At 41.6% G+C, this 22,977-nt stretch overlaps 2 protein-coding genes across 3 annotated transcripts in view; one reads left to right on the top strand and one right to left on the bottom strand.

Moving 5' to 3' along the window:
• The window catches only part of PLEKHN1 (pleckstrin homology domain containing N1), a 40,347-nt gene extending 29,745 nt beyond the window's left edge, over positions 1-10,602 (top strand). Inside the window, exons 8-16 of the mRNA XM_069949008.1 lie at positions 887-967; positions 2,586-2,661; positions 3,293-3,447; positions 3,823-4,017; positions 4,523-4,777; positions 5,754-5,885; positions 7,164-7,394; positions 8,782-8,824; positions 10,104-10,602. Of these exons, the coding sequence (XP_069805109.1) occupies positions 887-967; positions 2,586-2,661; positions 3,293-3,447; positions 3,823-4,017; positions 4,523-4,777; positions 5,754-5,885; positions 7,164-7,394; positions 8,782-8,824; positions 10,104-10,306 (1,371 nt within the window). The 3' untranslated portion in view covers positions 10,307-10,602. The remainder of the gene's footprint in view (positions 1-886; positions 968-2,585; positions 2,662-3,292; positions 3,448-3,822; positions 4,018-4,522; positions 4,778-5,753; positions 5,886-7,163; positions 7,395-8,781; positions 8,825-10,103) is intronic.
• A 4,058-nt stretch (positions 10,603-14,660) lies between these two features.
• On the bottom strand, positions 14,661-22,203 carry PERM1 (PPARGC1 and ESRR induced regulator, muscle 1). Of its 2 annotated transcripts, XM_069947503.1 has the most exons (4): positions 22,062-22,203; positions 16,946-18,541; positions 16,741-16,857; positions 14,661-15,195 (listed from the first exon to the last, which is right to left on the bottom strand). In XM_069947503.1, exons 2-4 carry the CDS (start codon positions 18,537-18,539, stop codon positions 15,092-15,094), a joined length of 1,815 nt encoding a protein of 604 aa, XP_069803604.1. In that variant the 5' UTR covers positions 18,540-18,541; positions 22,062-22,203; the 3' UTR covers positions 14,661-15,091. The 2 variants fall into 2 exon arrangements, with proteins under 2 accessions (XP_069803604.1, XP_069803606.1); XM_069947505.1 differs by lacking the exon at positions 16,741-16,857.
• Positions 22,204-22,977: the final 774 nt, after the last annotated feature.

The raw sequence follows: 22,977 nt of genomic DNA on the forward strand, positions 1-22,977 counted from the left end.
ATGGGAACGATTTGCGAACGAGCAACGATAAAAATAGGTGCAGGTCTTATAAAGCGATCAATGATTTCTCGTTCGGTCGTTAATCGTCAACTGCATTTCACTATTATCGTTTAGATTCTAACGATTTAACAATAATCTGAACGATAATCGTCTGGTGAAATAGGGCCCTAACGCCGTTCACTGTGTAGAGTATCAGGGCAGGTACCGGATGGCGGCACTCCACTGATCAGTGACTAATCGATAGCTCATCTGTCTATTTTGGCCAAAGAAAAAAACCTTAATGGTGCGTTCACACCTACAGGATCTGCAGCTGATTTTCTGCAGCAGATTTCATTTAAATAACTGAACACAGAATCAAATCTGCTGCAGATCCTGTAGGTGTGAACGCACACTAAAGCATTAAATCCCAGTTTGGTCCTGTACATACATTGACTTTTTCTGTGGAACAGGGTTAAACATGTTCACACATGTTAACTTCCCTATAAACCTAAATGATCTTCTATTGACCCTTTCAGTTCCAGAACAGGAACTATTTACCTGTGACTGTGCCGCAGTCCCTTACATAAATGAGATATTATAAAGATACTATAAAGATATCTATAATTTATTCCATATATTCCTTTTATCATTACACTGTGATTGTTTTCCTATAGTAGCGGTTCAGTGCTGACTCCAGTTAGTCAGTCAGTAGTTGTTGAGTCATGTGTTCAGCCAATATACCTCCAAGACAAATGTCCTACTGGTTGACTAGTATGATGTGGAGGACATGCAGGAAGCATGGAGACAAGGTGTCTCATAGGCAATGTTTGTTCTCTGGGAGGATTGCTGACGTGCATGTTGTATATGTTGTGTCTCTAATTTGTCTTTGTGTTGTGAAATGTTACAGGAGCTGAATGACCGAGTATTGGTCTTGTACCCGTCCACTCTTGTGATACTTTCTGAAGAAGGAAAAAACCTTAGTTTTAAGGTAAAAACTATACTTTTATTCATTCCGTAAATAGTCTGCTTGTACTTCTTAAAGAAATACATTGGCAATAACATTTTTCTTTCAAATAAACAGTTTCAGAAAGTTATATAGATTTGTAATTTAATCTCCAGTCTAATCTTTAGTCTGACACAGTGCTCTCTGCTGACATCTCTGTCCAAGACGGGAACTGTCCAGAGCAGGAGAGGTTTTCTATGGAAATTATCTACTGTTCTGGACAGTTCCTGTCTTGGCCAGAGATGTCAGCAGAGAGCATTGTGTCAGACCTGGAAAGAATACACCACTTCCTGCAGGACATACAGCATCTGATAAATATGGGAAGACTTGAGATTTTTTAAATAGAAGTAAATTACACATCCATATGACCTTCGGACTATCAACTTCAGAGAGTGAGAACATTGGACTGCTTTTTACAAGACTAAATGAATCAATGGCTGATTTAGTAGATTTGGTTATCCCCCAAATCATGTTCATATAAAAGTCTACCCAAAAATCTATACCAAATCAATCTTCCATAAATTGTAAGTATTGTAAATTTCTCTATTATAAATCTAATATTTACTGGTGGAACAATTCCTTATGATCTGTGAGGGTGACATAATAACCCTAATTGAACTATTAGAAGGGACTGACCTGTTCAGGACTGTATATACTACTGTACATATTAAAGGGGTTGTTCACCCCAAAACTTTTTTTTTTTTTTTTGTCAACTACTGCCATAAAGTGCCAGAGATTTTTGCTTTACTTTTATTAAAAAAAATCTTCCAGTACTTATCAGCTGCTGCTGGACACAGCCTCACACAGTGATCTCTGCTGCCACCTCTGTCCAGAGCAGCAGCAAACACCCATAGAAAACCTATCCTGCTCTCCAGACTGGAAAGAATACCACTTCCTGCAGGACATACAGCAGCTGATAAGTACTGGTAGACTTGAATTTTTTTTTTTAAACAGAAGTAAATTTCAAATCTCTGGCAACAGTTGATTTGAAAGAGTGGTTTTTGGTGAACTATCTCTTTTTAAAGGGATTATCCGGGATTAGAAAACCTAGTTTCTTTCTTTCAAGAACAGCACCACACTTGTCCTCAGGCTGTGCGTGGTATTACAACTCTGTCCCATTCACTTCAATTGAATTGAGCTGCAGTACCACATACAAAGAGGACAGGCTTAGAGCTGTGTCTGGAAAAAAGCAGCCATGTTTTTCTAATCCTGGATAACCCCTTTAACTTTTCTGCAGCTATTTTTGGCTCCTGGTGCTGATGTGTTCCTGATAATGGCTGCTGCAGCGGCGGCGGTGGCGTTGTTTTCTATACCAGTGACGTACATGGCAGGAGCAGATAGGAGCTGTGTGTACATGTCTGTATCCAGACAAGCTGGTTGTGAGTCAATGTGGGTGAGCTATAGACTCCCACTATGGGGAGAGGTGTGTGTGGGAACAGGAAGCCAAGTGTAAATTACAAAATTACCCTGACCAGGTAGTGATGACACCCTCCTTAGAAGTGATCCGGATGGTTAACCCCTCACTGTCCTGTAAGCTGTCATGCAGGTAAATTTTTGTTATGTTCTGGTCAGTAACCATACGTTGCTTCTTCTATAAATGCAGGGAGAACTTCCGCTTAAAGCCATACGGGTGATCACAGATGACAATGAAAAACTGAAGAAGTCATTCTTGTTAGAAGGTAAAAAAAAAAAATAGTCTATATCAGTCTATATTTAAAGTGGTTAGGAAAAAATTGGATCAGTGGGATCTAACTCCCAGCATCCCTGGCTGTTTAAGGGGGCTGGGGCATTCTGCAATGTTTACTACTACTAGTATCTGCTTTGCCTTATGTTAAGTAGTTGTGGCGCAGTGTCACCACGCTGACTCAAATGAGACAATCCTTTCAAAAGATGAGCACCAGGCGTGCTGGGAGTGAGGCCGAGCTAATATAATAATATAGGTCATCTATTGTATAAGGTTGGATAACCCCTTACCTTTTTACTAGCCTTACAATGACTGTAAAGCTGGATATGAGAGATGAGCAAGTTCAGGTTTGCATGAAGCCAGAGTGATCCTGCCTGGAGAAGGTGCATGCAGCCCGAGGACTGCCTGGGAAACATAGATATGGCCTATGGCTGCCTCCATGTTTTTGAGGTATTCCTTGCACTGCATCCACCTTCTCCAGGCAGTGGGATTCAAACGCTGATTGGGTTTGTCCAAACTTTCAGCAAGTTCACTCATCTCTACTGGGAAAGCTGATGGCCCAGTGCTTTCTGCAGTGATGGCTATATCTATCTACAATCTTAATATATCTATCTATAACCTTTCAGGAAGGTACATCAACACGATCCGGGTGATCTGCCTCAATCAACAAGATTACGATGAGTGGATCGATCACTTAAAGATCGCTCAGCTACAAAACCGAGACTCCTCACTGTCCGCATCCAGTAGCTTCTGTGGGTCCCACTCCGCACATCATGAGCAGGTACTGTTCACACCTCTGTCTAGAGTTATTGGGAGAGATTTATCAGACATGGTGTAAAGTGAAACTGGCTCAGTTGCCCCTAGCAGATTCAGATCAGATTCCACCTTTCATTTTCCAAAGACTCTGTGAGGAATGAGAAGTGGAATCTGATTGGTTGCTAGGGGCAACTGAGCCAGTTTCACTTAACGCCATGTTTGATAAATCTCCCCAATCGGGTCTATTGTGGGGGGCGGTTTTATTGGGTGTTTATTAAGGCAATAAAACTAATTCCTCTATGGAATTATTAATGTTGAAATGTTCCATAGTGATTGTACAGGGCAGATATATGGTATAATACAGTTTCCTTTACTGAAATTGTCCTTTTTCCACCCACAGGTAACTGCAAGTTGCCGAAGCTCATTCACCTCAGATGGACGAACCAAGTCCTGGGCATCAGGGGGGAAGCTGGCAAACTCGAACCAGCACTCCAACACCAATACCCAGGGGTCTGACCGCCAGTCCTACACCATAGTGGGCGAGCAGAACCTGCAGGACGATCCGCTGTCACCTGGATATTCACAGCCTGTTCATGTGAGTGTCCTGGAATTCAGGAGTAACTTAGTTGTACTATTGCCCTAATGTTTCCCTATGTAAAATATGTTTCCAGTTTAAATGCCAGTTTATAAAACTAGTGACCCCTACAGGTTAAAAGGTAGTACTACATTTCTCCAGCTTACTGGCTTTTGTGTACTTTAGAAAACCCGTTTAAATCAATGTATGAATAAGATGGCATCCTGGTCGTCTCCAGACTGTTTACGGTCAATAGATGGTCAGGAACCTAAAAACAGTCAAGTCAGCTGTTTTAAGCGCTTTTTGTAACTCCTAATGGAAGGTGCGCAAATGACATTGCATCGGGGGGCTACACGGTTTCTTACTGTTAATGTCAATGGTAATTATGTAAATTATGTTAGGCAGTCAACCATCTCTAGTGGCCTCAAACAGGCCTGAAACCATCGTTTATATAAATGGGGGAAATCCCTTTAACTGTGTAAATCTTTTGGATGCAGAATACTCACAATTCCTTCCATTTTCATAGTGTCTGGCAAATCAGAACTGGTCCGGTGGTCTCAATGGATCCAACGATCTACAGAGAGGTGGCAGCATCAGGGGGTCCAAAGGAAAGAAAAACTTGTGTCTGCAGATGCCGTCCACTATGCCGCACAGTTACGACATAGAAAACACAGGATTTGGCCTCATCCCAGAGACCCCCAGTGAAGACGTCCTATCTCCCTTGTACAAGGAGCCATACTCCTACCAGAAACCCCACTCTACAGTCACTCCGCAGGATATGGTACATCTTAGCTGCTTTTTTTTTTCATTTTTTTTTTTCTAGCCTTACTAGTATGAGACGTACAGCAAACCAGGAATGCAACCTCATTGTGCGGCATACGCCCTGTCATTAAGGGACTACCCTAATTCTTTCCAAAGTGTCGCTTGGCACGTGATGCTATTACTTTAATGGTGTTAATTACTAGTCCTCTGCCTTTTATATAGCATCCATATGGTTTAACCTGTTTGATATTAAAAGTTAATGGCTGGTTTGAAAATTTTGAAGAGAAATTATTAATTCCCTCGCCCCCCCCCCATTGTAAAAGTCAGTGTTTAGACAGTGTTATGGTATACGCTCCAGTGAAAATGTTTTCTTTTAAATCAACTGGTGTCACAAAGTTATAATTTTGTAGTTTTCTTCAATTAAAAAATGTCAAGTCTTCCAGTACTTATCAGCTGTATGTCCTGCAGGAAGTGGTATATTCTTTCCAGTGCTCTCTGCTGTCCATGTCAGGAACTGTCCAGAGCAGGAGAGGTTTTCTATGGGGATTTGCTACTGCTCTGGACAGTTCCTGTCTTGGACAGAGGTGGCAGCAGAGAGCACTGGAAAGAATACACCACTTCTTGCAGGACATACAGTAGCTGATAAGTACTGGAAGACTAGAGATTTTAAAGTAGAAATAAATTACAAATCTGTATAACTTTCTGACACCAGTTGATTTGAAAGAAAAACATTTTTTGCCCCCTTTATTTATTTATTTTTTTTACTTTGCATATTGGGCATGTATATAAAAATGAATTCTATCTACCAGATAGGTCACTGCTCCCTAACTTGTGGCTCTTCAGCTGTTGCAAAACTACAACTCTCAGCATGCCTTGACAACCTGCGGTTGTCAAGGCATGCTGGGAGTTATAGTTTTACCCCAGGTCAACATCTATTACATATACCACCTATGGCATGCAGAAACCCATTAAGATCCTGTGTTGTTTGTTCTCAGTTAAACAGATGGAGCCTAGCGGAAAGCCAGCAGTCTACCTCTCAGTCCAACAGTCAAGTATTGTCCCCGCTGTATGCTGAGCCGTACACGCCAACCGGCCAGACAAGTAGCAGCAGCAATTTTGTGGAAGAGGTGAGTGTCAAAAACAAAATGGGAAATAAAATGTATTATATGAGTAATCGCACAGTCCAGTGATGTTCACCGCTTCAGGGCAAGGTCGTAAAATGTTATGATGTTAAGTAAAGTCATGAAAGTAAATGTCAGGTCGTCATTGTGGCCAACAAAAACTACCATAAAAACAACCTTAAAAAAACTCTACGGGAATCTTAGTGATGATTTACGGTCTCGCTGACATGGACACTGCTGTTATTTACTTGTGGTGACCCCATTAGATTGATGCTAGAAAGGGGTCTCCGAGTGGTGATTTTATAAGGCTTGCTTATAGTTGCATACTGATTTTTGGAAGGTTATGGCGCATATGTGATCATAAGTAGTTTTTTTTCCAAAAAAAGTCACACTTTAATCCAATCAGATATAATAATCATAGCAATCAACTGTAATCTATGCTTTCAATTAGCAGGAAGTGTGTAGTTTGCCCACAGTGCCACCACAGGGCAAATGAAGTATTACACGGTGCCTATTGAAATCGGTGAGCTGTCTGTGTAATGGATACGCTGAGACCTCCAAACAGAGCTTAAAAAAAAACAAAAAAAAAAACATTGAATCCCCCATACTAGATTATAATGCTCCAAATGGGGTATAGTAAACTATTTTTTAAAAAATTTTAAACAACATTTTAACATTTCATAGATTTCTAATTCTTATTCTATTGCATTAATAAGGGCATTTTCCAGGATCAGAAAAAACATGTCTGCTCGGAAAAACATTTCAGCTCCATTGTAGTGAATGGAGCTAAACTGCAATAGCAGATGCAACCTGTACGCAGGTGTAGTGCTGTTTCTGCAAGAAAGCATCCAGTTTTTCCAAGCATGGACAACCCCATAAATCCTGATGCCATATACAACCTTTATATCCTGCTATTATTAGATAATGGACTTTGTAGTTTGAAAAACCACCTGTTAGTTCTAATGATGCAAAACTCTTGTGTTGGGCGGAGACCCTTTTTTTTTCGCCTTAGGCTGGGTTCACACTACATTTTTGCAATCTGTTTTTTTCATCCGTTTGTGTACGTTAAAAAAGGATGCATTTTGATCCTTTTTTTTTTAATAGAATGGAAGTCAATGGAAAAACGGATCAAAACAGATGTACACAAATGCATCAATTTTTCCAAATTTTTTTTTTTTTTTAAAAAAGGATAAAAAAAAGTAATTTGAACCCAGCCTTAAAGTGTTTTTCTGCCTATTTGTAACATTATATAAAGTTTTTCTTTCTCTAAATTATTCCTTAAAGATTCTACGAAGTCTAAGCACAAACCGCAGCGAGAGCCATCCCTCCAATATGAAGACCAATGGATCATTCCATGTGAACCACAACGCACACCCACCATTACAAAAGATATATTCCCATCCGGTAAAAGGAAGCCATCAGCTAGTGAAGCCCATGTTACACCGGAACAGCGAACCTGACACCTCCATCCACTCCAGACTTGTTCCAGCCACACAGACTCCCTTCTTTAAAAGTGTAGGTCCTCTATCCTATCCTCCTGCGGCCGTGTGCTGATCTCATATCACTGTGTACTGTGCTTTTATATACTTGGAGATATTTTACTGTATTGATAAGAAACCTCCAAGGGACCATTTCTTTGAGAAGACCAAGACTAATGTAGCCACTAGTAGACCCCCATTGAGTGTATTAAAGTGAATAGATATGGCGCAGTATACATTGACATTTTCAAGTGGTGTGCCGTATATCCCCAACATCAGTGACATTGGATATAAGTGGGACCTTTAAAGGGGCATTCCAGCCTATAACACTTATCCCTTATACCAGGGGTAGGGAACCTTGGCTCTGTAGCTGTTGCAAAACTACAACTCCCATCATGCATGGACAGCCAAAGCTTTAGCTTTGGCTGTCCATGCATGATGGGAGTTGTAGTTTTGCAACAGCTACAGAGCCAAGGTTCCCTATCCCTGCCTTGTACACAGGATAGGAGATTATTGTGTGATCAAGGGCATCACCAACTTTAATCTAGTGTATATTGACACCTTAAGACCTATGCAATCTACATTTGTGGATCCATTGACTTCTATTGGTGAGACTGTTCCTCAAATACAGAATGAAAAATCCATTTTTCTATTAATTTCCTTTATTACAAAAAACCCAAAAACGATTAAAATGCGTCCGTTTTCTAACGTACTCAAGGTCAAGTACATTTTTGTGTATGTTAAAAAAAAAAAGGATGCGTTTAAAAAAATTTTTTTTTTTTGAATAACTGAAGTCACTGGAAAAACGGATCAAAACAGATGCACACAATTGCATCCGTTTAAAAATATAAAAAAAAAATTGCAAACACGTAGTGTGATATTGTGATATCTTAAAGGGGTTCTCCAGCGCTACAAAAACATGGCCACTTTCCCCCTACTGTTGTCTCCAGTTTGGGTGGGGTTTTGAAACTCCGTTCCATTGAAATAAATGGAGCTTAATTGCAAACCGCACCTGATCTTGAGACAACAGTAGGGGGAAAAGTGGCCATGTTTTTGTGGCGCTGGATAACCCCTTTAAATTGTTTCCCACAGACCTCAATGGAACAGAGCCATCTAGTGGAAATTCTGGGTATTGCGATTACCCATAGAATAGGTTTTGTTGAGGATAATAAGCTGATCACAGGCTGTTCAGTAATATGTAAAAGTCTGCAGTAAAGCAGACAGCCCCTCAGTATATACATCACCTGCATGACTACCTTGTTTTCCTTGAATATTTCTCATCACTTTTTATAAACCACAGTACAGAAGTGTTTGGTCGCTTGGGCAGAAACAGATGGGAGATGGTGACTTCATGGCGGATGATGTCACTGCTCTGTTTCCTTGTCATCCTAGTAAACTTCTCTTTTTTTATCATCTCCTTCTAGATATCCACGGTGAAGGCAGAGATGCAACAAAGCAACAAAGAAGGTAAAGTTATAAAGCTGTCATGATATTATAGTGCCAGACATGATGAGGGCATCGGAGGAGGGAGTTCAGACATGTGCGGGGTAAATCCGTTCCGGTTGTCAGGATACCGCTGATAGATTTACTGTTGCGTTGTACACATAGCAATGAGTGAGGTTTGTAACAAGGTCTGCCTTCTCTCCGGCAAGTCTAAACCCGTCATTAAACCACCTTTACCAGCCTGTATGTACTAGTCAGGGCTTCAGAAAACCTTCTGTACAGATGTGTTAGCTTACAGAGATGCACAGAACTCCAAGAGTGGGGCAGAGCTGCAGTACCAGACATGGCCCATAGACTAGAGTGGGGCAGAGCTGCAGTACCAGACATGGCCCATAGACTAGAGTGGGGCAGAGCTGCAGTACCAGACATGGCCCATAGACTAGAGTGGGGCAGAGCTGCAGTACCAGACACGGCCCATAGACTAGAGTGGGGCAGAGCTGCAGTACCAGACACGGCCCATAGAGTGGAGCTGTTCCTATCATAAAATAGTTTGGGGTGCTCTGACTATACACCTTTTTAACAGCTTCTTGATATGTCCTCCTGTTTCGTAGATATGTGGGTTTGTAGTTTGTCTGACAATTCAGTAAATAGTCAGGGAGTGTGGCCTTAATTTTGATAATGGAAATTAGACTGGGGGGGGGGGGGGGGAAGGTGACTGTTTTACGTTGAGGTGTGTATACAGCAGGTGTATACTCCCTCCTCCCCCCGTAGTGTATAAATCCCTCCCAACTCCAGCGCAATTTTTATTTACTTTTAAATCAACTGGTGTCAGAAAGTGCCACAGATTTGTTACCTCTATTAAAAAAAAAAAAAAAAAAATCTCAGGTCTTCCAGTACTTATCAGCTGCTGTATGTCATAGAGATAGATATGTAGGGCATACAGCAGCTGATAAGTACTGGAAGACTTGAGATTTTTTTTTTTTTAAATAGAAGTAAATTACAAACCTCTAGCACTTTCTGTCACCAGTTGATTTGAAAGAAAATTTTTTTTCGCTGGAGTTGCCCTTTAAACCCTCGCCCATCTGAAAATTTCTCTTTCAAATCACCTTTATTACTATTTCAAATCAACTGATATCAGAAAGTTAAGTATTGAAAAAGTAATTTACAAATCTGTTCATCAGCTGCTGTATGCCCTGCAGGAAGTGGTGTATTCTCCTTCTGTGTCTGCTGACAGGAGTATATATGTTTTCATGCCATGCTCCCTGTTACCATTGATTCTAACTTGGCTTTTCCTCTTTTGTAGTTGAAGAGATATTTGACCTGCCATCCTCCAGTAGTCTGCAGACAGATCCCCTGGACCATGACTATGCAGAGCTGCAGAGCTTCCAGAGTGACTTCAGCTATGATAACATTTGGGACTATGAGGTCAAGGAGAAAGCCCCCTCTTACCCTGCGCACTGTTTCTCAGGCATCCAAGGCAAGACTGTCCCTAGCCGGTGGCTGTAAAGGAGATGGATTCCAGGCTTGGACTTTAGTGAAGAACTTATTGCTGCTTCCATGTAACGGGGGTGGGGGTGGGGTTCTGTGCTTGGACTCTTCTGATGGGATTGGTGGCCCGTCCTTACTTACAGGTTTACTGCTCTCAGAAGTGGACTTTCCTATTGGGCTGGGAAGCTCCTCACTCCGCCCCTGAAGATGATAATAAATGCAATGGAGAGAACTAGGCGATAGTAGGTGCTACTCCCTTGCAACAAGGGCTTGGTTTCTTTACATTTACTATGCAGGTGTAGCTGCTGCGGATAACAAGTGGCAGTGTCAATCACATACAGTTTACAGCCCGACTTGTGAAGAGGCAAAGCTTTGCTTTAATGTGACTTTTCCAAGGTACCTCCTATATGGTACAACTTCCTCCCCATACCCTCTCCTATACTGACTCGTACTGTTTCACCCCTTTATGAGGACACCTTCTAAAATACCCTCCCACTATACAAACACCGATTCTGCAAGTTATGGAAAGTCCTGCCAAGAAATATAGCAGAGGTCAGCGAGTGTATTGTTAGTAATGGAGACTTCCGGATCTCTTCTTCCACTCTCATTGGCTTATAGTACAGGCTTGGCATCCGGTCTGGACTGACTGATAGTGACTTATCCCCGGGCTTCATACTTTACTATTGTTGCATTCGTTAGCTGTGCTTTGTATTGCTTTGCCATGTGAGCTGCCAATAGGTAACATGTTGGTTGGTTTACACTGTAAATGTAAGTATATTTATATAATATTTGGTTTAATATTTAGGCCACAAGGACCTTTTTTTTGTTTTTTTTTCTTTTATACTGGTTTATTGGGTCGTATAGTTCAACCGATTTAACGTAATACGATATTTATTAAGAAGGGTTGCACTGTTAAGACTGTAAATAATTTGTATGCAAAGAACGTTTGAGGGTAGGGTTTTTTAGTTCCTGAATTGTTATACCTTCAACTTTTAAAATAAAAAAATCTCACCTCTCCAGCGTGTAATTTCTTCTTTATTCTTTGTATTCCGCCATGTAGATCGGCCATGTCGAAAGAAAGTGCTGTTTGGCCTTGTCTGGCTGATACTTAGGGCCGTATAACATGGAATGAATATCGTTCGAAAAAAATCGTTAGATTGTATTTGAGTTTGGGTTCAGACCGACCCAAACGTACTTGAGATTCGCTAATCTCTCTTCCCCCACCACTAGTGGATGCTGTTGGAGTCCACCTTTCATTTTCCAAAGAGTCTGTCAGGAATGAAAAGTGGAATCTGATTGGTTGCTAGGGGCAACTAAGCCAGTTTCACTTTACACCATGTTTGATAAATCTCCCCCGATAAGATAGAAACGTAGAAGATTGTCGGCAGAAAAAGACCACTGGGTCCATCTAGTCTGCCCTTTTAGTATTTTCTTTCTTATTATCTTAGGATAGATATATGTTTATCTCAGGCATGTTTAAATTCTGTTATTGTAGATTTACCAACCACCTCTGCTGGAAGTTTGTTCCAGGTATCTACTACTCTTTCAGTAAAATAATATTTTCTCACGTTGCTCTACAATTTTAAGTGCTCACCTTGGTGAAACATGGTGGGATTTTTCTTTTAACCCACATGCAGTGTATATGTTTGTAGATATGTTTTTAGGATTTTGCCAACAAATAAAACCGAAAACTAATTTACAATGGAAAGGAAAAAATAAATGTAAATTTTTCTTTGAAAACATGAACAAACCCTTCTAGTTGATAAATATGACCTATCCTTGACAGGCATACAGGTGAAACTGTACCTCAGCCTTTGTCTAATAATGGCTCCCAGAGGTGCGGACGCCCTGGAGGGAGAGTCGTCTTATTGTGACAGGTGGAGACCTGGGAATAGGAAGGATAATGACATTGATGGTTGGTAAGGTTAATACCGGTGGGATGGCAGGGATCACAACAAAACACATACACGCTGTCACATAGCGGAGCAGCTATTCCTCAGCTACACCTGTCTGACTTTTTCACAGAGCTGCCAAATGTCAAGCTAGCTGTGGGAAGAAAACGCTCAGGCGGAGAGGGCTGGTGTAGAGTGTCACCCACATGTTATTCCCAGGAAGCCTCGCTTTTGTGCTCAGGTCATGTGGGATATAGGAACGTCAACTGAAGGTCACCGGCTGAGGAAAGCCTAGCCCAACAAGTCATTTCCCATGTCTCCCGCAGGTTCTAAAAGTCACTTTAATGAGTATAAAGAATGACCAGTAATATAGACTATTATTCAAAAGAAAGAAAAGCCACATAGTGCTCTAACTGTGAACACTCCTGTGTATATAGGTGCTCAGTGATAGAGTGTATATTGACCTTTCACTAAAGATCAAAGGCCAAAGCCAGGAATGGATTTGAAAAGAGGATTGTCTGTCTATAGTCTGTTCCTGGCTTTGGCTTCAAAAATCTGTCAGATATCTGAGTGTGTAAAAGTACCTTTACAGATGGTGCCAATTGTGACATCAAAAGTTCTCTTGCTATCAAAGATTACATCAAAGCCACTTGGGGTTGTTTTATTGAGATTCTTTGTTTGGCTCTTAAAGAGGACATTCTGGGCTTATTTAAAAAAAAAAAAAAAAACTTTCTTGCAGAAACAGCACCACCCCTGTCCTCAGGTTGTGTGTGGTATTAAAATGTTATTCTATTTAATGGAATTGATCTTCAAAACCACACCCAAACTGGCCCCCTATCTTTCTTTTTTCTTTTTTTTTTTTTTCCATCTTTAGAGGTGGGCGAGGGTTCGTTCTCTATACATTAATGTAAGGTTTTTTGTTTTTTTTTAACTCTATTTTTTTTCCTAGGATATAATGTGAAGCTAGTTCTATACTGCATTTTTGCTGTCCGTTTAACATATCTGCTTTATTGAGGGGGGGGAAAACAAAAAAAAAAAAAAACAGATGCAGTTGTATGCCATCCGTCAGGATCCGTTTTCTGTTGACTTGCATCATAAAGAAATATATATATATATTTTGTAGAATAAACAAACATGTGGTTGACCATATTTTTCTGTATGTTAAAATTAAACATTCAAAACTAATGCAAAAATGTATTGTGAACCTAGCCTGTCCCAAATTCAGCAATTATGACATTTTTTTTAATGTTCATTTATTATTTAATTTCTTTATTTCATGGTGGCTATGGAGAGAAACTTCTGCAGAAGTTTCATTTTTTTCCCCCCCTACCTGGAGTTCCCCTTTTAACAGTTTAGGACAAGGACTCAGTACGTTATTGATCAGGCCATCATCCGCCTGTCTAATAGTACCCTAAAGGGGCATACAGCACTATGGACACAGGTGTTTACATAAGGGACAGCCATGTAATTTCTCCTATTCTGCCTGTTACTAGAGACAGAAATCCCTTGACAAAAAACAGTGGACAGCAGTGACCATCACTTTAGTGCGGTTTTTAAAGAGTCATGGGGTAAATGAGGTGAATTATTATATTAGGAATCACATTAAATGTAGGGAATTTGTTTGAAACCGTAGTGACCATTTTACATTCTCCTAGATTCTTTCACTGATGACTTATCGTTAGCATAGGCCATCAATATCTTATAGGGCAGGGATGGGGAACCTTTGGCTCTACAGCTGTTGCAAAACTACAATTCCCATCATGCCTGGACACTTAGGGTACTATTACACGGAACGATAATCGGCCAAATTGGCCCGATTCGGGCGATTATCGCTCCGTGTAAGAAATACAATGACCAGCCGATGACAACGATCATCGGCTGATTGTTGATATAGGTTAGAACCTATATTTGTCGGGCGCCGACCGTGCACTGCTACGTGCTGCTCCTGTGGTCCGCTTCTCCCCGGGTGCTGCGTGCTCTTGCTTCAGAGCGGTCTATCAGCTGAAAGGCCGCTCAGCCAATCACAGGCCGGGACCGTCCTTGCAGCCCTTGTTAAACGATAATCAGGCCGTGTAATAGGCCCAGTAAACGAGCACCAATCTAGCAGATCGGTGCTCGTTTACAGGTATTATCGGGCCCCCATCAGCCCGTGTAATACCACCCTTAGGGATATGGCTGACCAGGTATGATTGGAATCGTAGTTTTGCAACAATTTGAGTGCCAAAGGTGACTGTGATAGGGGCTTCTGGTCTTAGCAAGCACTATGGCCTCTTTACTTCTTACCAGGTACAGTATATTCTGCGATACACTACATCTCCTATATTTGTCTCTTTACCACAAACTATATATTTTCTCTGTTGATTTGTGACATCCTGGAGCAACAGCGAATAATAGGATGGTTGTAGGAACACTAATGTAATGTCTGGTCAGGTACTGAGGGGAGTAAACTAAGTAATTTATTAGGTAGCAGCAGGAGGGAGCAGCACAGAACTCACTTGTGTTTCCATCAACCTCGCTATATGACTTCAAGTATCAGTCATTGGATCTGAGAACCTTCAAGTTAGGTCTATAAAATGCTGAGATGCTAATAGTGTCAAGAAGAACATGTCCGGACCTGTCGCCTCAGCAGATTCAACATACTGTTTCCAGTAGACATACTTGGCAACATTCGTCGACCTTCTTCGTGTGTCCAGCACTAAACAACTCCAGTTCCTTCTCTTGCCTGAGGTGCTGTGAAATAAATAATATTCCTCTTGGATACATTCAATACTTGCAGTGAGTCTGTCTCAGATTGGCTTCACTTTCTGGGAATGAGCAGATAAGACCGACAGTAGATCACCATCAACTTGGAGAGTTCCCGTCCAAACTGCTATGTTGTTCCTTAGACTTGTTGACCATCTTGTTGTAACATTTAGGTTTCATCTTCAGTCTGTGGTGGAGAATCTTGCCCGGGTCGTCTTCTTCGTCTCCGCAGGTACTGAATGGCAGAGACGGCACCAAGGTTTGCCAATAGTGCTGGAAGTTGAAAACAATTAAAAATATTATAGAAAAGTGAGAAGTGAATCTTATCGAATCTTTCAAGTGTACTTTGATTCCAAATTAGTTTTTTTTCTCTTATTTGGGGCAAACAAACACATGGTTATCATCATGCACCCCTGGCATATGCCACAAAAAAGGGGCAGATTCGCCCCTTTTCCATGGCGTATGCCACCCTTATCCCCTGCTCTTCTGATAGGCGGGGTGCGACAACACCTGTTTTAGAGCAGGTGTAGTTGCTCGTACAATGCTGGGCGCAGGGGCCGACCGTCCGGGGAAAAGGGGCTAGACTTTATTTAAGACTGGTGAATAGTGGCCACACAAAGCTGCCAGTTCACACAATTGAAAGTGTGGCTCCATTATGTGCAATGGTGAATTGGGATGCGGGCACACACAGATGCACGCACATCTCATTTCAATAGAAATTATGTTTATGCAGTACCGGCCGGGATAAACGTCACTGACACCCGCCATTCTGTGACATGGTCGGGTCACAACCCGGTCGATGTCATACATTATGTGAACGTGGCCTAAATCTGTGAAACTGAACGCCTTTGTATGAAATTGGAGACACACCAAGGTACGGGTATCGGGCCATAGATTTCTATCAGCAACATATTGTGAATCTGGACAACCTGAACCGTTATACGGCTATATGTCTAGGCCCGCAGGTTCATGCAGGAAAAGTTGAGAGCTATGGCCGCTATAAAATGTTCTGTTCACAAATTCTAACCTAAAGGCTGCCATACATAATGTTAATAATTTCCGGACAGTTGGCCAAACCCACTAAAGATGGGAGGTAGGACCAAATTTATTCTAAGGTGGGCATACACATTCAATAACTTGGCCGAAAGATTGTTCAGCCTATAGTTATCTCTCTTGTCCTCCCTATACATGCACATACATGCAAGTATACATGTGCTTGTTATCGGGAGGGGTAAGCTGAAGCTAGACTGCTCTGGTGGTGGCTTATCTCTCAAAAAACAAAGGGATTGGACAGTGATTTTCCACTAACATCATCTGTTGGTGGAGTCTCAGAAGAGCCCCATACACCTTATACTGACGTCCGAGAGTGGTTGGTTCGGCTGACATATGTATATTGTGTAAGGGCACCTTAAAGTGTATGGGCACCTTAAAAGATATTTTCACATTCACTTCCCTGCAATGTTAGTGTTGTTTAATACCTATGTGTATGTGAGCAAAGACTATTAAAAATAATAATTGTTATTTCAGATTGCCAGCCAAAGCAGAAGATTAATCCAAGGCTAAGTGGTCATATTTGGTCATTTAAAGGAGTTATCCAAGTGCCTCACCTATACTCAGGTAATGTGTGGTATTGCAGCTTGGCTTCCTTCACTTCAGGAACTGAGCTGCAATACCGTACACAAACTGAGGACAAGAGTGGCACTGGTTTTGAAAAACTAATCCTGGATAGCCCCTTTAATGTTGAAAGTTTCCAAGAGAGCACTATTTCTGAGCACATTCTGGTATACATTTACTAGGACACAAGAACTTTGGACACACCTGTTTTCCATCCATCTGAAGACTGCAAGTCTGAAGATTTCACAGCCCAAGATGCAAAGGCAAGGAACACCAAACATGCATCGCTCCTACTGGGGGCCAAATATGGAGCAATAGCACCTGCAAACAAACATTAAGGCAAAGCTTTATCATATCCTGCAGATGTTATCATGTTAATGTTATATTGGCGTGAGGGTTATACTGTTACCTGATGCTGAGAAGCTTGATTCTTCAGGTGTCCCGGAGTGTTCTTGAAGATTGAGACTACCACCTAGGCCTCTCCTGTGATGTGCTCTCCTCACTGAGAATCCTTTAGGGATGAAGGGCTGAATGATATCTGCCGCACTTTGTACTTGGGAAGATGGTACACTAAACATAAAGCCCTCCCTGTCTTGATCTTGAGGCCCATCAGCAAAGAAAAACTCACAGGCCTCAGGCCACGTAGCAACCGGCGAGGAGGTTGAAGCCAAAGCTAAATCTGTACTCGATTCTTGTCTTGTGTTGCCACCTTCGCTTTTGGCTCTATCTTCCTCCTCATCCTCGTTAAAGAAATATTCATACATCTCGGGGGTGTACACAATTCCTTCTTTAGTCTCCATGTTTGGTTCTGTCTCAAGTGATAAAGTGTCTGAAACATCATCAAAGAAGAGGTCATACATTTCAGGTAAAGTCAGGATGGTTTTCCTGTGGGAGGCTGAGGAGGGGTGAGTTAGCGGAATAGGATTTCCCAAAGCTCTTGCGGTGATATTACCAGGTACTGAATAATCTACAGAGTCAAGCATGTTTGGTGTAGCCTTCACGTCAATGTTTAGGTTATCGGACATACATGAATTTGACTCTTCGATTGTTGAGGTTGGGACATTTTGCTCCACGGCTGAGGAATTTACATTGGCTTCTTCTGCAACCTCACAGCTATTGCCATTTTCCATTGTGTGGTAGACAAGTCCACTATTCTTGGAGGAAGAAGGTTCCTCTAAACTAGCAGGACCACCAAACATCTCAAGACAATCATCTTTGGTGAGGGAGCCTGATGTAGTAGCCTCATGTCCAGAATGGCCCATTTTATCTACTGCCTCTTTTCCACTTGTATTTACACCAAGAATGTTCTCATCATGCAGATAGCCATTTGCCGAGGAGCAACTCTCAATCCTATGTGCACAATGTGATGAATTATTAGGATAACTCACGTTGATGCTGGATCTAGCATTACCTTCTGGCTGTATGGGCAACATGGCTCCAGTAGCATCGTCCTGTGTATTACTACTCTCCATTGTGGTTTTACCCATATTCTGCTGAGTGTCTGTCCTCATGTACTCAACTAAACCCTCCTCTACTGAATTTATCATTGAGTGTTCATTTGGTGTCTTGGTTATCTTATCACCACAAAATGGTTTTGGAAGTGGAATGTCTATTTTCTGCTCCGGCTCTTTCTTTTGCATCAAATACTCTTTTTGGCACAGAAATCTGGTAACAGATCCAAACTCTTCTTCACCTTCACTACCTGACAGTATGTCTTCACTTAGGCCTAGTCTTCTGTTGTTTGTCTGCCCACAATCCGTCTGGGAGATGGGTAGAACAGGACTTTCCTCTGGTGGTGGTGGTGGTGGGCATAGGCTGACACGGATTAACTTGTGCTTGTTGGATGGCATGCGGTTGAGGGTATCTTCACGTTCGGTGTCACTCAACAAGAGTTCTTCCTCGTTGGCCAGGGACGCTTGCATTAAGCCACATTCCTCAGCCGTAGAGTAAAATTCCTCCCAGTCTCGGTCATTGATCTGAATGCTATATTCAAAGTTATCCATAGCTGTAAATTGGAAATACACAGAGCATAAATGATAGCAAAGAACTAAATGTATGAGATGTAATGTAAATGAAAACCAGAAATCTAACCTGCTGATATGTTCCTATTGCATAGGAGAAGCTGAGGAGGAAGGTATGTCTCTTACCTTCCTCCTTGGTGCCACTTCAATGCCGTTAGTCCTTTGCACTTCCCGCCCCCATAGCGTTGATCCGCCCCCAGCCAGCCTGCCCCTTTCTAATGATAATGAATAGAGCGGGCTAACCAGATCAGTTTTATGGGGGCAGGCAGTGCTTCTAATGGGTGTCCCAGTGCTCCTAATGGTCTTACCGGACCATGGAGGAAAGGACTAACTGCACTGGAATGGCGCACAGGAGGGAGGTAAGAGATGTACCTTTCTCCTCAGTGTATCCGGTGCAATAGGGACAGATTAGTAGGTTAGATTCGTCTTTTCTCATGTGAGTTTTCCCCTCATATGAGGTCTGGGTGTTCGAGAGCCTAGAGTGTGCTATGTGTGCTCTGCTTTATCTCTACACTTGCATACAGACTGTGTGATTCTTCCCCTGCAGGCTTCCTTGTGTGTGCTCTCCTCTCTATTTACAGTCTACTAGGAGCAGGTTTTACATGTGGGGTGAAAAAAAGCCCTCAGAAATAGTTTATTGACAGATTTTTTTCACATTGACAAAGGCAGATAGCCAGGTCAAGATCGGAAATTTATAATGGATAGAACAATTAGCTGAACATTTGATGTCTGACTGCTGGGACCCCCAACAATCATGAGGATGGAAAGAAAATATCCGCCTAGTGGATTGAGCAGCAGTGCTCATGCTCGAACACCACTCCTTTAACTGTCTATCAGACTTAAGTCAACATTCAATGTAGTATGTATAGTAATACAAGTATTGTGCACACTTAGGCTGGGTTCACACTACGTATATTTCAGTCAGTATTGTGGTCCTCATATTGCAACCAAAACCAGTAGTGAACACAGAAAGGATCTGTTCACACAATGTTGAAATTGAGTGGATGGACGCTATTTAATGGCAAATATTTGCTGTTATTTTAAAACAACGGCTGTTGTATTGAAATAATGGCCGTTATTTACTGTTATATGGCGGCCATCCACTCAATTTCAACATTGTGTGAACAGATCCTTTCTGTGTTTTTAATCCACTCCTGGTTTTGGTTGCAATATGAGGACCACAATACTGACTGAAATATAAGTAGTGTGAACCCAGCCTTAAAATGTGACTATCATTTGTAAAAACGACATAGTGACATGTCAGAAGTGCGTATCGGTGGGGGTCCAGGTGCTGAGACCCCCACGATCGCTAGAATGAAGGGGTAGAAGCGCTCAGCAACGCACACTCTTCCCCTTCATCTCCACTATAACTGCAGTCTACTGAATTATAATGGAGCCTATGGAGGAGGCCTGAGGCTCCTATTATAATTCCATAGACTGCTTGTATTAGCAGTGTACAGAATTAATGTCTGTACAGTAGAAAAAAAGGGGCAGAGCGTGCGCTGCTGAGCGATTCTCTCCCTTTGTTCTAACGATCGGCGGGGGTCTTAACACCCGGAAATCCCCCCCCCCCCCCCCCCCGGTGCCCGATATGCACTTCTGACATATCAGAAGTTTTTACAAATGATAGTTACACTTTAACTTAGGCTGGGTTCACACTACGTATATTTCAGTCAGTATTGTGGTCCTCATATTGCAACCAAAACCAGGAGTGGATTAAAAACACAGAAAGGCTCTGTTCACACAATGTTGAAATTGAGTGGATGGCCGCCATATAACAGTAAATAACGGCCATTATTTCAATATAACAGCCGTTGTTCTAAAATAACAGCAAATATTTGCCATTAAATGGCGGCCATCAACTCAATTTCAACATTGTGTGAACAGATCCTTTCTGTGTTTTTAATCCACTCCTGGTTTTGGTTGCAATATGAGGACCACAATGCTGACTGAAATATACGTAGTGTGAACCCAGGCTAAAGAGGCACATAATTTTTTAAATAGGAAATCAACAGGGGTTGTGACTGCAAGCAGATTAGCAATATATTCTTTTTTTTGTTTTAATTTTTATATGTTTAAATCAACATTATACATATGGCCACTAGGTGTCTCCCTTCAGTGCGCATGTGTACAGCTGCTGTGCGTCAACATTAAGTAGCAAAGAATCCTGGGGGTGCTCGCATGAGATGGTCAGCTCTCCTATCACATAGCACCAAAACCTCTGCGACCACACAGTGACATTAAACTAACTTGTTGTTGCATAACAAAGAGCAATGACTATTGATAAGCAGGCAGAGCTGATAATGTAATTACAAAAAAATAATAATAATAATTAGCCTGAGTTGATAAACATATAATTGCCCTCACTGGATACACAACCTGCATGATGAATAGGTGTCTTTTCTTGCGTAAGCGCTAGAGATGAGTGAACCTGGAGCATGCTTGAGTCGATCCGAACCCGAACTTTCGGCATTTGATTAGCGGTGGCTGCTGAAGTTGGATAAAGCCCTAAGGCTATGTGGAAAACATGGATATAGTCATTGGCTGTATCCATGTTTTCCAGACAACCTTAGAGCTTTATCCAAGTTCTGCAGCCACCGCTAATCAAATACCGAACGTTCGGGTTCGGATCGACTCATCTCTAGTGAGCGCACAAAGGACTGGGGCTTCCTGTGTTTGTTCTCTTTCAATTGAAATTGAATTTTTAAATTGAAAAAAAACAAACAAACAAAACAGCATGTATATTGCAAAACTGCTTGCGATCACAACCCATGTTGAATTTTTTTTAAAAAAATTTGCAACAGGTACGTTACGTCCCGCACACATGGTGTAACACCTGTATACCAATGTAGCCTTCCCATGTGTGTCATTTTACATACATGATGTCATGTCTATGGGAGAGCTCCTGTCTAGGCAAGCACAAGGTCATCTGGAGGTTATAATGAAAAGAACCTATGTAGCCCACCACAATTCAGATACCTAATATGGCTGTACTAGAAGTTATTGCCTTAAGCTGTACTCCATCAACTTCGTCAGAGATCAGAGGTCTTTTACTAGGAGCATAGTTACAGTATATGGTCACGTTTATAGACTCTGATATCTGAGAAATGAGCAATGGTAATAGCAATGGTAATAGCAATGGCCCCTATAGTTAATATGAGTTCTGTAGATTCTATAGAAGAAGCCTGAATGGCCATCTCTGTATCCTCTAAGGGGGGATTTCTTTTTTAAATAACCTCAGAGTATGGATCCAGCAATATGGAGAAGTAGGAGTATTTTTTTTATATTTCCTATTCCTTTTCCATACACTCCTGGGTTTAGATAAAAAACAAAAACTGCAGTTAAAATTTTTTTCCCAGAAGTCCTGTGGGTAAAATGTGGCGTGGATATTACAGTATGGGAATGTCCTATGTGTTCCAATAGTCCCTATGTCAATGAGCAAATCTGAGAGCACATTCTAATGTTACATAGACACTTTCTGGAGAGAGCATTGCTGCTCCTTACCTTGTAGTCGTCTTCTGTGGAAGAGTCTTTAGTCGCCCAGTAGACTACGTGCAGCCGCACACACGGGGTTACCTGTCATGGCAGTCATGTCTATTCAGGTGCTGAAAATAGGGCCTAGCTGCAGAGCACGGGACCCAAACACTCCCCGAATGCACAGCTATAAATAGTGACCATGGACAGTGATCACACCAGCAACTCACAAGCTATGTGACGGAGCTGTCAAGGGGTGGGATACTGATTTAAAGATCCCCTACCAAAAATAATATGGACTTTGCCAGAAATTAAATCATCCCATGGTTTAATATTCAATACAATTTGTACAAAGACTAAATTATTATATAAAGTGATGACCTAAAGTGAAGTGAACATCATTTAAAGTGCAACTCCACCCTTAAACAGAAAACTCTGCATTATCCAATCTGTAGTAGCTCTCCATTCCCCATAAATCTTAAGGCCGTATAACACAGCACAGTATTTAGGGGGAAGCGAGCGCTCTGGGCTGCCCAGACAATCCTAAGATCATTCAAGCTGCTCATTGAAGTCAATAGTGGTTCGCTCCTATTACATGGAGCATCTCAACATATTGAAAGACCATGATCATTGAAGTCCTATTACACCAAATAATTATTGTTCAGTAATTGGCCAGGTATGGCTGATACCTGCTTGGTGTAATAGGGCCTTAAAGGGGTTATCCAGCAAAAAGTTTTTTTTTATTTTAAATTAACTGGTTTCAGAAAGTTATATAGACTTGTAATTAACTTCTATTTAAAAATCTCAAGTCTTCCCATACTTATCAGTTGCTGTATGTCCTGCAGGAAATGTTGTTGTTTTCTTTTCAGTGTGACACAGTGCTCTCTGCTGCCACCTCTGTCCAAGACAGGAACTGTCCAGCGCAAGAGAGGTTTTCTATGGGGAT

The sequence above is a fragment of the Dendropsophus ebraccatus genome, chromosome 12 (assembly GCF_027789765.1).
Source record: "Dendropsophus ebraccatus isolate aDenEbr1 chromosome 12, aDenEbr1.pat, whole genome shotgun sequence".
Classification (NCBI taxonomy): Eukaryota; Metazoa; Chordata; class Amphibia; order Anura; family Hylidae; genus Dendropsophus; species Dendropsophus ebraccatus.